At 46.2% G+C, this 14,051-nt stretch overlaps 1 protein-coding gene across 3 annotated transcripts in view; it reads right to left on the bottom strand.

Moving 5' to 3' along the window:
* Positions 1 to 14,051, bottom strand: part of LOC146811936 (large neutral amino acids transporter small subunit 4-like) — a 356,611-nt gene that overhangs the window by 143,355 nt on the left and 199,205 nt on the right. For all 3 annotated transcript variants that reach the window (XM_085618902.1, XM_085618904.1, XM_085618903.1), the window contains exon 7: positions 11,001 to 11,134. In XM_085618902.1, coding sequence (XP_085475028.1) covers positions 11,001 to 11,134 — 134 coding nt within the window. The remainder of the gene's footprint in view (positions 1 to 11,000; positions 11,135 to 14,051) is intronic.

Raw genomic sequence — 14,051 nt, 5'->3', positions numbered from 1 at the left:
AGACATACACGTACTGAAGGGTGACATTCCGACACCATGTCTATTGAGCAACGTCACAGCACAGGTGATGGGCCTCCTCGCAATGACATACCACATGTCAGAGAAGAAGAACATCCTGCGAGACTATTCAGGAATCCTACATGGACTAGGGAAACTAAAAGGAAGGCAAATAACACTGCACATCAATGAGGCAGTAAAACCAGTAGCTCAACATCATCATCATTTCACTTTATTCGGTTATAAAATACAATAACCATCAAAGTACAATGTTAAAAGACACATATACTTTGCAACATTAAAATCCCAATCAAAACATAGGAGTTTTAAAAATCACATAATCATTGTTTTCCGGCATCTAAAAACATTTTTAAGAAATACAGTTACAGTAGCAATGATGAATTTGTTCTCTAGAAATTGCAAGGCTAAGAGGGCAGGGCGACAACGTCTTAAACCAAGGGTCCTCAAGGCTGGTACAATCCAGATCTTTCTTGGCACTTCATAAAATTTGCAAAATAGAATAACATGAATAGTGGATTGCATGGATGTACCATCACAAGGACAATTGCACAAATGTTTGGACCAGTCGTTCATCATTGGGAAGCTAAGAAGTCTAAATATCAGGTTAAATCTAAAACGAGTCAACAGAAAACGATCAAAATCATTATCAGTTAGGGATAGGTATAGCTGGATGGTAGGTGAGGACAGGGTCAGATAATGAGCTTGGGCAGTAGGTTTTTTTAATTCAATAGCTATTCTTTTATCATCAAGATGCTCCATGCAGCAAGCCTTAAGATCTTTCCTGGAAATAGTACGCATGGTAGTTGGATCTATATAGTATTCTGGATGGCCTATGTCTAGCATGAGTTTTTTCACGTATTCCAGCCACCTGATGGATTTAACACCGTCTGATTTCAGTACATCGGTGAGTAGGTAGCGGTTAAATCCTGTTTCCTCTGACATCCAGATACTATGCCATAGAAGGACGGGTTGGATTTTAATGATATCTTCCAGGTATGGGATACCCAATTCCATATGTATTGCATATGTTGTGGTGCTTTGGGGTACTGCTAAGAGGAACTTCAGGAACCTGTTTTCCGCAGTCTGCATAGTGTGTGTATCAGCATATCCCCAAACGCCTGCTCCATAGATGGCAATAGGAACACATTTTGCCTTGTAGATGTGTATAAGTTCAGCCGGTGAGCGCTTGCCTAATTTTCGACTGAAGTTCGACAAGGCCGCTAATGCCCTGACGAACAGTAGATGTCTATTCTTAATCGACTCAGTCCAGCTTCCTGTCCTCTCAAATAAAATCCCCAAATAGGAAAATGTTTTAGTTTGCTCAATAGGGCTGGTATTAATAAATATAGTCTTAGCCCTCCTGTTTGTCCCAGTCCCGCAATTCATAGTGTAAGTCTTTGTACAGTTTATAGACAACCCCAAATTTGACATAAAACTAGTGTAAGAATTAACTACCTTCTGTAGAGCAAGTGGGGTACGGGCCATTAAAACAGCATCATCTGCATACAGAAGTGGCGGGATGAAACGTTTTGCTGCCTTGGGTAGATCCCTACACTCCTTGGTTAGGATAGTTTCCAGACCATTTATATAGAGTGTGAAAAGAAATGGAGCAAGGACGCAGCCTTGCCTCACCCCTTTCTCAATACCAAAGTGCCTCGTGCATTCTCCATTTCTTCCATATCTTACCTTAGCCCTGGCCCCCGAATAAAGTTCCCTTAAAAACGAAATGATTAAAAGATCTACGCCGAGCCCTTCTAGAATCAACCACAGCTTGTCATGCAGGACACAGTCGAAAGCTGCCGTAAGGTCGACAAAGGTCATGAATAATCTACCCTTTTTTGCCTTTGTATATTTTTCCATCAAAATATGGAGGTTCAACCCCTGTTCGACTGTGCCCAATCCCTCGCGAAACCCATATTGGAGGTCACTAATGATAGCTTGTTCGTCAGCCCAGGTCTGTAGTCTATTAAGTAGTACCCGGCCTATGATTTTGGTGGTAGAATCCAGCAACGATATCGGGCGATAACAAGCTGGATTTGATCTATCACCCTTTTTAAAAATTGGCACGCTCAAAGATTCGTACCAAGTTGGTAAAAAGGTAGAATTGCATGCATTAGAAACCTGGGTTAAAAGAGGACCCCATAATGCTGTACTAGATTTAAAAAGGTCCGCAGGAATGCCGTCTGGGCCTGGAGCTTTACCAGAAGGGCTAGAATCAATAGCTGCAATAATTTCATTTAAGGTAAAATTCATTTTAAAATCATTTACTATATCCAATGTATTAAAAGTGGGACCTTGTTCCTCAGAGTTTGAATTCTTGTACAGATTGGAGTAGTGTTGGACCCATTCAGATTCCGAGATGGCAACCTCCATTACTGCCAGATCTTTATCTGCCATGAAAGGTAAGTTCACCACTTTCCAAAAGGCAGAGAAATCACGACTATCTGCAGCGTCACGTAATGCCCGCCAAGTATTGAGTTTTAAAATAGACTTAGCATTTTTAAGGACATTTTTGTAATTTCGCCTTGCCTCCCTTATGTGTTCAGTGTTCTTAGGTGATGCATGAATACAGTTTTTAAGGTAAGAATATGCTTCTGAACACTCGATGTTAAACCAGCCTGATTTGCTTCTCGAGGTCTTATTCTTTTTAACAGATAATGACTCTTTTATGTATTTCGAGATTGCCAGAAAATTCTCCCTAATCTCAATACTGGATGTGGTCTCGTCGAGGCACTTCAAAAACATGTTTTTACAATTGGTAACTATATTTGAGATAAGTTCATTAGTATTTACGTTGGACCATTTTAGTGCAAACCCATTTTGTCTAATGCCAACAATGTGGTCAACATTGTCAGCAATTATTGATCTAGTGGTACAGCTCTGTTTGGACGTAGTTACGTCAACGCTAAGAGGGAAATGGTCACTAAGGACTATCTCATGTGTCTTAAAGTTATTGATACAAGAGGAATATCTGGATGAGAACAAGATAAAATCAATAGTAGATAATCGACCATGTGCATGAAATGTAGGGGAAAAGGGAATCATGGGGGAGCACAGTCTATTAGCAAACCCTATATCAAATGTAAACATTAGATCGTTTAAAACATCTCCATAAAGCGTGTGTGAGAAATGAGCGAAATTTTCCCCGTTGCCATAAGTTAACCCACATACATCGTCGTCAAAGTGTTTACATAAAGAAGAATTAAAATCCCCACCCCAGATCACAAGCACCTCTTTCTTTAGTCGGGCAATTAGTGTGTGCAGGAAGTCGGTCAATGATCTCAGGGTATCTGTAACCAGAGTCGGTACAATGTTATTATAATAATTTATCATTACTAGACAGAGGGCACTATTCAGATGGAGGGTCACAAGATGATAATAGGGATTGGTGGAAAGAAAATCAATTTTATCGACAATAAAAAAATTAGAAACATATGTGGAGAGGCCCCCCTTGGCTCTCCCGTGTGGTACTGCAATGGCTGGCGTATGGAATGTTTTATAACCATTGATATGTAGGGGGTCTTGCATCCAGGTTTCTTGTACATTAATTACATTAGCGTTATCGATAAACTCGATCCAGAGGGGGTTATCCACCTTTGATTTTAGCCCAGCGATGTTCCCAAAAAATATTTTGCTCTTAGCCTCTTGGGCTCTTTCATGATCATTAGTCCCTACTCTATTGTCTTGGGGTTGTAATGAATCAATTTGTTGATCTGGGTTAAACACTCCCTCCCAGGTACAAGGACCCGGCACAGCTTGCACTAAGGTAGTGTTTGCTGGGTCATTATGCGCAAGTGGCTCTTCCAGGGTGGTGTCAGATTGTAATTCAGGGAAGTTTGCTGGGTCATTATGTGCGAGTGGCTCTTCCAGGGTGGTGTCAGGTTGTAATTCAGGGAAGTTCATTCTGTCCACCCGATCTTTGGTATTGAATACATCAGTGCTGTGAAGTTCTCTCAGTTGTTGTCAATCAACTGAGTTGAGGTTTGAGAAAATTTCAAAGCGGTTTTGAACAGGGATACTAAATGAACTTGGGGGGCCTGAAGTAGATGTTTCCCTGAAATGGGCCGGTTTACTTAGGCTATCTGGATGGTAAAAAAAGCCTAGTGGCACCAAATTTATGCCCTGAGTGATGGTAGAGAGGGAGCCTGCTCTGTGCAAGATTTCCCGGACCAGATTTGGGGTTTTAAATGACAGGATCACACAGTCCCCTCTCATAAGTTTCTGGCCTTTGCCAATCCACGGTGCCCTTCTGGCCAACTTGAATTCATCATACAACCTTTCTGTGAGGCCGGTTCTAGTGCCTAGCCAATGTAGTGACTTATTTCGTAAGCTCTCCCAGGATTCTATGGTTCCCTTTGGAAGGCTCGGTACATTGGTTAAAACGGCTACATAGGGGGTCACTGCGGGTGGTAAATCCGGATTATTTTTCCATTGATCAACTGCACGATCTTTACCAGTAACGGCGGGGATGTAGTTTGGACCGCCGACATTCAAAGTTGTGAGCATGGTTGGGGAATGTATGATTGGATTGATCTCAGGTTTAGAGGAGGGGTTGTGAGCAAAACTACGTGGTAAGCCTCTAGTCTGTTCCTCGTTGCAATCAGGCAGGGTACCGGCCAGCTGACAGTTGTCTCTCTTTTCGTTACCTCCCTTTTTTGGTTTATGCATATCTAATAGACACTCAGAGAGCTGCTGGGTACTACTAACGCTGGTATGTACTAGATCCTCTAACTTCCCAATTCTATTAGTTAAATTATCTAGGGTTGCCCTAATGAAAGCATCCAAAGAGTCCAATTTAACATTCATCTTGTTTACCTCCTTTGTAATCTGTGCGTTTAAAGTGCCTAATTGCTTGCTCCTGTCCCCTGGTTTATGGTACCCTATCTGGGGAGCCTTTTTATAAGTATTTTGGCGCGTCGTTGGTTGGGGTATTACCGGCGGTACATTAAGATTTCCCGCTGGTTTTTGTGTGGGAGCTGGGTTTCTTGGTCGTTTCGGGGGTGGTTGGTCTTCCTGCTCGTGATCACTTTCAGAGATGTGATCTGAAATATCCACACTGCACCCATTAGTAGTAATATTTGCTGGTGCAAGTGTAGCAGAAGTGTTAAAGTGCCACTGCATATTGTTATCGGCCGTTAACTTAGTAGAGGGTTCTAGGTTGGCAGTACTTATCGACTCCTCCACCGTTAGTATCTGCTGCTCAATTACTCCCGCTGCCCCAGTTAAGTAGGTGAGTAGTGTCTGTCGTGAGCGCGTCTGTGGGTTGGATTGTTTATTTGCATTATGGGGACCAGTTTGTGCCTTTCGTTTACCCATAGTTAGTACTCTCCAACCTCAGTTCTGGAGTGGATATTACTCTCCCTCCTTAGGTATTAAAAATATGTAACTAAAAGATCACACCCGGAACATCAAAAGCGTATGATCTTAATATGCAAACACAAGAGTAACAGTCACAGGACCAGCTCACACAGTACCTTACAAGCTCAAGGGACGTGGCCCAGACCAGTCTAATTCAGTCTATGACGGGCTAAGACGGGCCCGTCTTGGCCCGGTCTTCGCCCGGGCGCGCCCGCGCGCGTCCCGCCGATGCGGGACCTCGTCCGTGCTTTTCACGTCCCCCCAGGGACCGGGAACAAAGTGCTGCGTGCGTCTGCAGGGCCAGGGCTCAGGGTAAAGTGCAGGGTGCTTCACAAGTTTCTAGCGGTCTCCCGCCGATGCGGGACCGCGTCCGTGCTTTTCACGTCCCCCCAGGGACCGGGAACAAAGTGCTGCGTGCGTCTGCAGGGCCAGGGCTCAGGGTAAAGTGCAGGGTGCTTCACAAGTTTCTAGCGGTCTCCCGCCGATGCGGGACCGCGTCCGTGCTTTTCACGTCCCTCCAGGGACTGGGAACAAAGTGCTGCGTGCGTCTGCAGGGCCAGGGCTCAGGGTAAAGTGCAGGGTGCTTCACAAGTTTCTAGCGGTCTCCCGCCGATGCGGGACCGCGTCCGTGCTTTTCACGTCCCTCCAGGGACCGGGAACAAAGTGCTGCGTGCGTCTGCAGGGCCAGGGCTCAGGGTAAAGTGCAGGGTGCTTCACAAGTTTCTAGCGGTCTCCCGCTGATGCGGGACCGCGTCCGTGCTTTTCACGTCCCTCCAGGGACCGGGAACAAAGTGCTGCGTGCGTCTGCAGGGCCAGGGCTCAGGGTAAAGTGCAGGGTGCTTCACAAGTTTCTAGCGGTCTCCCGCCGATGCGGGACCGCGTCCGTGCTTTTCACGTCCCTCCAGGGACCGGGAACAAAGTGCTGCGTGCGTCTGCAGGGCCAGGGCTCAGGGTAAAGTGCAGGGTGCTTCACAAGTTTCTAGCGGTCTCCCGCCGATGCGGGACCGCGTCCGTGCTTTTCACGTCCCTCCAGGGACCGGGAACAAAGTGCTGCGTGCGTCTGCAGGGCCAGGGCTCAGGGTAAAGTGCAGGGTGCTTCACAAGTTTCTAGCGGTCTCCCGCCGATGCGGGACCGCGTCCGTGCTTTTCACGTCCCTCCAGGGACCGGGAACAAAGTGCTGCGTGCGTCTGCAGGGCCAGGGCTCAGGGTAAAGTGCAGGGTGCTTCACAAGTTTCTAGCGGTCTCCCGCCGATGCGGGACCGCGTCCGTGCTTTTCACGTCCCTCCAGGGACCGGGAACAAAGTGCTGCGTGCGTCTGCAGGGCCAGGGCTCAGGGTAAAGTGCAGGGTACTTCACAAGTTTCTAGCGGTCTCCCGCCGATGCGGGACCGCGTCCGTGCTTTTCACGTCCCTCCAGGGACCGGGAACAAAGTGCTGCGTGCGTCTGCAGGGCCAGGGCTCAGGGTAAAGTGCAGGGTGCTTCACAAGTTTCTAGCGGTCTCCCGCCGATGCGGGACCGCGTCCGTGCTTTTCACGTCCCTCCAGGGACCGGGAACAAAGTGCTGCGTGCGTCTGCAGGGCCAGGGCTCAGGGTAAAGTGCAGGGTGCTTCACAAGTTTCTAGCGGTCTCCCGCCGATGCGGGACCGCGTCCGTGCTTTTCACGTCCCTCCAGGGACTGGGAACAAAGTGCTGCGTGCGTCTGCAGGGCCAGGGCTCAGGGTAAAGTGCAGGGTGCTTCACAAGTTTCTAGCGGTCTCCCGCCGATGCGGGACCGCGTCCGTGCTTTTCACGTCCCTCCAGGGACCGGGAACAAAGTGCTGCGTGCGTCTGCAGGGCCAGGGCTCAGGTTTAAAGTGCAGGGTGCTTCACAAGTTTCTAGCTCAACATCACAGACGAGTGCTGATACACCTACAACCGCAAGTAGAGGAGGAAATACAAACGCTACTAAGTCAGGACATTATAGAGCCGGCAGACGGGCCGACACCATGGGTGTCACCAATAGTGGCAGTCCTAAAGAAGAACACATCCAAGATTCGCATCTGTGTTGACATGTGGATACCAAATACAGTAATTGAAAGGGAAAGACACCCTGGACCACACCTCAATGACAGGATCAGCTGCCTAACTGGCACCTGCCGATTCTCAAAGCTGGACCTGTGCAAAGAATATCATCAGCTAGAGCTTGACCCACAGTCAAGGTACATTACGACATTCTCCACGCACATGGGTCTATTTCGCTACAAGCGACTGAGTTTTGGCATCTCATCAGCGACAGAAATAGTTCAAGAAACAATACGGCAGGTAATAAGGCCGGTAAAAAACAGCCTCAACTACAGTGATGACATTCTGGTGTTTGGTCGAACTGATGACGAGCATGACACAGCGCTGCGGGACGTATGTTCACAGCTGGAACAAGCAGGTCTAACGCTAAATGAAGACAAGTGCGAAATAGGAAGAAATGAACTGGTATTTTTCGGACACATCTTCTCCAAAAAAGGGATGCGACAAGATCGCAGCAAAGTGGAGACGTTGGAAAAAGCTAATCCTCCGGGCGACGTTGCAGAAGTGAGGTCATTCCTTGGGCTTGCCAGTTACTGCGCGAGATACATAAAGGATTTTGCCACAGTAAGCACACCACTGAGAGAACTGAAGAAGCAAGGCCAGAGTTTCATGTGGACGGAAGAATGCAACAAGGCGTTTGAGGCCATCAGACATGCAGTGATAGCAATGGACCATCTTGCGTACTTTGATCCACTGCTGTGAACAGAATTGACGGTGGACGCCAGCCCGGTGGGACTAGGAGTGATCCTGGTACAACATATGCCTGGCAAAGACTCCCCAAGAAACATTGTGGCGTAGGCAAGCAAAAGTCTGTCCGACATTCAGAGAGCATATTGACAGCCGGAAAAAGAAAGCCTTGCAGTAGTATGGACGTGTGAGCACTATCACATATTCATATACGGGAAACCATTCACTATCATAACGGATCATCAGGCCTTAGTAACGATCTATGGAAATCCAAATGTGAAAATACCACCTAGAATCGAGAGATGGGGCATAAGGCTGATGGACTACAACTTCAAGATCGTGCACAAACCAGGGAAAGAACACAACCCGGCGGACTACATGTCGTGGCATCCTTTGCCGCAGACACCTCAAGCCACATCCATAGCGGAGGAATACCTGAACTTTGTACTGAAACAAAACACTCCGGCATCGATAACGATAGCAGAGCTGAAGCAAGAAACAGAGAAGGAGGCCACAATGCAGGCGGTAAAAATGGTAACAAGACAACAAAGATGGAGACATGTGAACAACAACAGCATCATGGAAAATAGAGTGATCAAAGAGGAAATGTCGGCATTCAAAAAGATTCATGAAGAACTGTCAGAGACCGAGAATGGAATAATAATAAGGGGGACAAGAATAGTGATGCCAAGGGCTTTGCGGAGACAGACTGTAAACTTGACACACGAATCACACAGAGGCATGGTGGCAACAAAGAAACTACTACGGGAGAAAGTGTGGTTCCCGGGGCTGGACAACATGGTGGAGGCCACCGTCACAAACTGCCACATCTGCCAAATGACAGGGCAGTCAGCAAAACCAGAACTGCTACAAATGTCAGAGCTCCCATGGGCAGTGTGGACAGAACTGGCAGTAGACTTCTATGGGCCTCTGGAAACGGGCAACTACCTGCTCATGATCATTGATGAATTATCGAGATTTCCCATCTTGAGACAAGTATCATCAACATCAGCAAGTGCAACGCTGCCAACTCTGGATGACATATTTGCAGCAAGGGGTTCCCCACAAACGCTAAAGACAGACCATGGCCCGCCATTCTCAGGGGAAGAATTTCGAAAGTTTATGGACTATCTAGGTATCAATCACAGGAAGATAACGCTGCTGTGGCCACAAGCAAATGGCATGGTGGAAAGATTCATGGGAAACAAAGAAGGCTGTCCAAAGAGCAAAGCTAGCACAGATATCAATAGGATAGCCCTATGTCAAGTACTAAGGGACTATCGGAACACCCCTCACAGCTCCACAGGACGGTGTCCCGCCGAGCTAGTGCTAGGGAGATCAAGCAGGACAAGGCTACCGCAGCTGGAAGCAACAACAACGCCAGAGCATAGCAGCATCGCCATCAGAGACCAAAAGGCCAAGGAAAAAAATGAAGGCATATGCCGATGCAAGGAGACATGCCACTCCTGCACACCCCAAGCAAGGGGATGTTGTGGTAGTGCGGCAGTGGCAGCTGAGAAAATCAGACAGCCCATTCTCAAAGGAATTATTAACAGCGATAGAGGTATAAGGACCCATGATAACAGCAACCGCAGGTCCTTACCACATCACACGAAACAGCTCACACTTCAAGGAACTGAAGAACATGGATGAAGACAGAAGCGATGTCGCAACAGGGGCCGCAGGCATGAGTCAGGATGAGGACGGGCAGATGGACAATGGAGAGACACACCAAAGAAGAGAGCGCAAAAGACCAAAAAGACTGACTGAAGAAATGTAATGAAGACACAAGGACATGTCTTTGGACACATCTTTTCTCTTTTTATCTCTCTCTCATCTCTCTCATCGTTCTCTCTCTCATTTCCTCTCTCTACAACTATTTGGCAATCACCATTTCTCTGTCATTTTCTGTAACAAAACGGGAGATGTCGTGACCTGGGCACAAGGGCACTAGGACCCTGAACACGACTGGTGGGGAGGGGGCAAGGAACCGGACACCACTTCTGGTCATGGAGGTGGGGGATGGGCAGAACGAGGGTAGCAGGGCAAGAGGCTAGACATGTGGTCGCCGTAGCAAGATACCAATAAAGCATACTTGAATCACCTACCCGACTCCGGTCGTGCCTGAAGAAGCAAGACACGACAGTAGCCAGTATGATTGTCACATAAAACCTCTCACTTTGGAGTCAGAGAAAGAATAATAAACATCAAGTTCCCTGGCAGACACAGCCTGACATCTGACCTCTGTCTTTGAATGCACAGCAAATTTGACAAGATAAGAACAAGATTTAAAGATCTTTTTACAGAAAGCAAGTTTGTGGAAGTTTGTGGAAGAATACAGTAAACAAGGGAAACAAATTCCAGCTGGACAGCCTAAACCAAGTAAAGTCAGCAAATAGAAAGTCAGGAAATCTGAGTTACAACCTATAAATCTGCTAGTAAGCAACTGGTGGAATGCACTCCTAGGTCAAGTTTCTGAATGTCCCCAAGATGTCTTTGGCAAACCAGACAGCTGCGCAGAAAGGTAGGCTGCGACCTAATGAATGTGAACTTGTGTAATGTAACTGATGCTCATGTAAAGGGCTGCAATACCACCAAGTTTGGTCGAGTTTGCGCTATATAGAAATGCCAAAAAAAGAATAAATAGTACCTCAGTCACAGAAGAGCAGCGGACGGACAGTAATGAAGTGAAATCAATCTGTACTAGGTCCTAAGCTCCACAGAAAGAAAAGGAAATGATGCAAAGCGTAATGCCTCACACGCAATGCCGAATTAGAAGGCAGCAAAGAAAATGGATAATGATAATAGATGCCCAGCCTACTGTTTGGACGAGAAGCCTCGTCCTTCATTGTAATGTAACATGGCCCACTCTTACCTGTAGCTGCCCTCTTTTCCTGCAGTACAGGGTGGTATGTACCAAGATAAGAAGCAGTTTAGGAACATGAGGCAGGAAAGTCCTGCGTACGCCAGGGCGATGTAGATGAACGGGATACCGGAGGAGCACATCACCTGATGAGATAAGGGCAAAGGTCAAAGAACAAGAAGAAAGTATATGAACAGTCTAAAAGTGCTCACTCCTTCAGAAGTTGCTTTTAGTTTCCATATCACAGGACGAGAGTTGAAAGTCTTAGTCTGTTTATAAATATTCTTTCAAGTTCAAACACTTTGGGGCATATATACAAGCCCCTACCGCCACCACAGCATCAATTTTTTGGATGTTGTGGTGGCGATAGGGGTTTCGTCTTATTTACAAGGTCCCTTTAAGCTACTTAAGGTGGCTTAACGCTGCCTTGTAAATAAGGCACCCTTTCACGCTATACTTAAGGTGAAATTGAAGAACAATGGGTGTTGTGGTGGGCGTTCCACTGCAGCGCCCATTGATTTTGACACTCCCCCATATTTACAAGGGTGGTATAAATATGGGGCAGTGCCAAAATTAAAACCAGGGAAAACCTGGTCTTACCCTGGTGAAACGAGGACAAATGTTTAATTTCTCCTTGTTTTTGCTGTTTCCATGTGTTCTGTGTTGTGCAGCACATATACAAACAGCAAAACACAAACAGCAAAACGCAGGGGACACCTTCCTGCACATAAACATTAAAGAAATTACCCCTTTGCAACTTCTATGAGTGCTCCATTGAACAGCACACATAGAAGTTACAAAACGCCATTTAAAAAGATTGTTTATATGCAGGAAGGGACACCTTCATGCACATAAACAATCTTCCCCTGCAACGCAGACATGCTTGCAATATGGTGCAAGGGTGCCTGGGTTGGGGCTAGGCAGCTAAATTTAGCGCCAGCTCAGGGGTAAACGCAGCAATATGGTGCAGCCCTGTGTTTCAGAAGTGGTGGAGCGCGGCGTTAAGCCAAGGAGGCTAACGCCGCGCTCTGCCACTTCCTCATAAATTTGCCCCTTCAGTCTGATAACTCTGTGTGTGCCTATTTTCGTTTTTTCTCCATACCCTGTGCCACATCTCTTTTCTTTTTCTAGTGTACATTTCAGATGTCTAAGTTACCATAACCAAATATTTCCTTTGATATAGGTAAAACTCGCATCCTCTGTGTCGCACTAGAGTCCAATATCTACCAGCAAAAGGGGCCTTGTCGCCTATTGTATGGATTTCCCATACATTCTTGGGCCAGTTGCTATGCCTTGTGAACACCCTCTAGTAGCGCTGTGATGCTACGTGGTCTCCCTCGGGGAAAAGCTATTCTTATCAACAGGGCTAATATGGTGTCTTGATGACTCCCTTCCTCCTCCAGATAATGAATTCTATAACAGTATTTCTCTTATTTCAAGGGCACAATTCCACTCACACACCTAGTGTAGGCCCTGCTCTACCCTAAGGGGAGCAAGGGCTGCAAGGATCTGGGCACCCCTGTGACAACGCACAATAGTCTCCGCCAGCAGAATCTGTCCACTCACCCATCCCTTTCTCACACCCTCTGTAAATCGTTTGTCGCCTGGGGTAGGAGTGGCTAACTAAATGTCTCCAACAACGTATAGCAATTTAGATATTGTTCATCATGTTTCATGGTCGTGACATGCTCCAAATACTCGTCTTCAGTTTTATGGGAGAAACTTTTTTTTCTGTTTTAATTGCCATCCCATTTTCTTCCATAATTCTCAGTACTTTGGGTAAAATTTAATTGTGTGTTTTTTATTTTCTCCTAAAACATGAATGTTGTCATAGCAGTGACTACACTTTTGACTGTCCTGAACAAAATAAGTATGGACTACTCACAAATGTACAAAACTGATTAAAGATATTGTGCAAATCTAGAGTGTACCACCAGGCATCCCAAATGCAGTTTAGGATAATTCATGTCAGGCTGTGGGATCCAGGTTGAAAAATTGAATGCTTCCACCAAACATTTTCAAGGTCTTTTTTGTGTGGATTTGGGATAGTCGGTGGTTACTGGGTGTCCACTGGATTTCCACCAGTGTAAAAGGGCCACAATACCATTGCCCACTTACTTGAATCAATGCTTGAAAACATGGCCCTACATTTATGCTCTTGAATTTACAGCTGGACCTCGAGCAAGGAGATTTTTGTCTCAGGACTGCAAGCAAAACAATCAGAGCTCGTTCGTGGGTGGCTGGTAACAGACTGATACCCCCGATTTGTTTTTTTGGAAAGGAACACTGTCCACCCAACCTGAGTTGAGTTTTCGAGGCCTGTGACATAAGCCTTCGTACTTACAACTGTGCAGGAGTTTATAGCTATTATTGTCCTTGATCAGCCCTAGGGACCCTGCCAGATACATCTGGCAGGGTCCCTAGGGCCCCATATGTTTATGGGGTCGCTTCTCAGCTCCTCAAGCATTGACGTATCACGCTGAGTGCCAAAATGAGAAATCTGATTCCTTAAGCAGATCATCCATACCAGAAATTCACAAATGAATCATCTGCTCGGAAGCTCTTGGTCAAGGCATCCATCATGGACAAAAGTTGAAGATACATTTTTTTGAATCTGCTTATAACGTTAAACAGTGAGTCTTTGCACCCAGGTATCCGTAGAACGGAATTAAGAGGAAAGCACTATCAATGAGTTGGACTAGAGCATTTCATTTTGTTACACCTTTCTCTCAAAAGATGATTTGGGAGTTACATTGGTTATCCTAGAATGATCTTACCATGGTTGTTCTCATATTCCTTTACCTATCGGAACAAACAAGCAAACAATCGTTTGCCATGCAGACCAGAGCTTCTTTCCACAGTGCAAGACATGACAGTGCACTGCAATAAGCAGTCACTGAGCTGGGTGGACTGACAAATTGAAATGGTCTGTAAATATTTCCTCCAGACTGAATGAACATTCTTAGAAAAGCAAAAAGTTCTTCCACCAAAATAATATATATATTCAGGTGTAACAGATTCTGCATATTTTGTGTGGAAAAATACCTTAGGGCTGTCAAGTAG

The sequence above is a fragment of the Triturus cristatus genome, chromosome 7, assembly GCF_964204655.1.
Source record: "Triturus cristatus chromosome 7, aTriCri1.1, whole genome shotgun sequence".
Classification (NCBI taxonomy): Eukaryota; Metazoa; Chordata; class Amphibia; order Caudata; family Salamandridae; genus Triturus; species Triturus cristatus.
The sequence above is the reverse complement of the archived record's forward strand: the minus strand, read 5'-3'. Positions and strand labels throughout refer to the sequence as shown.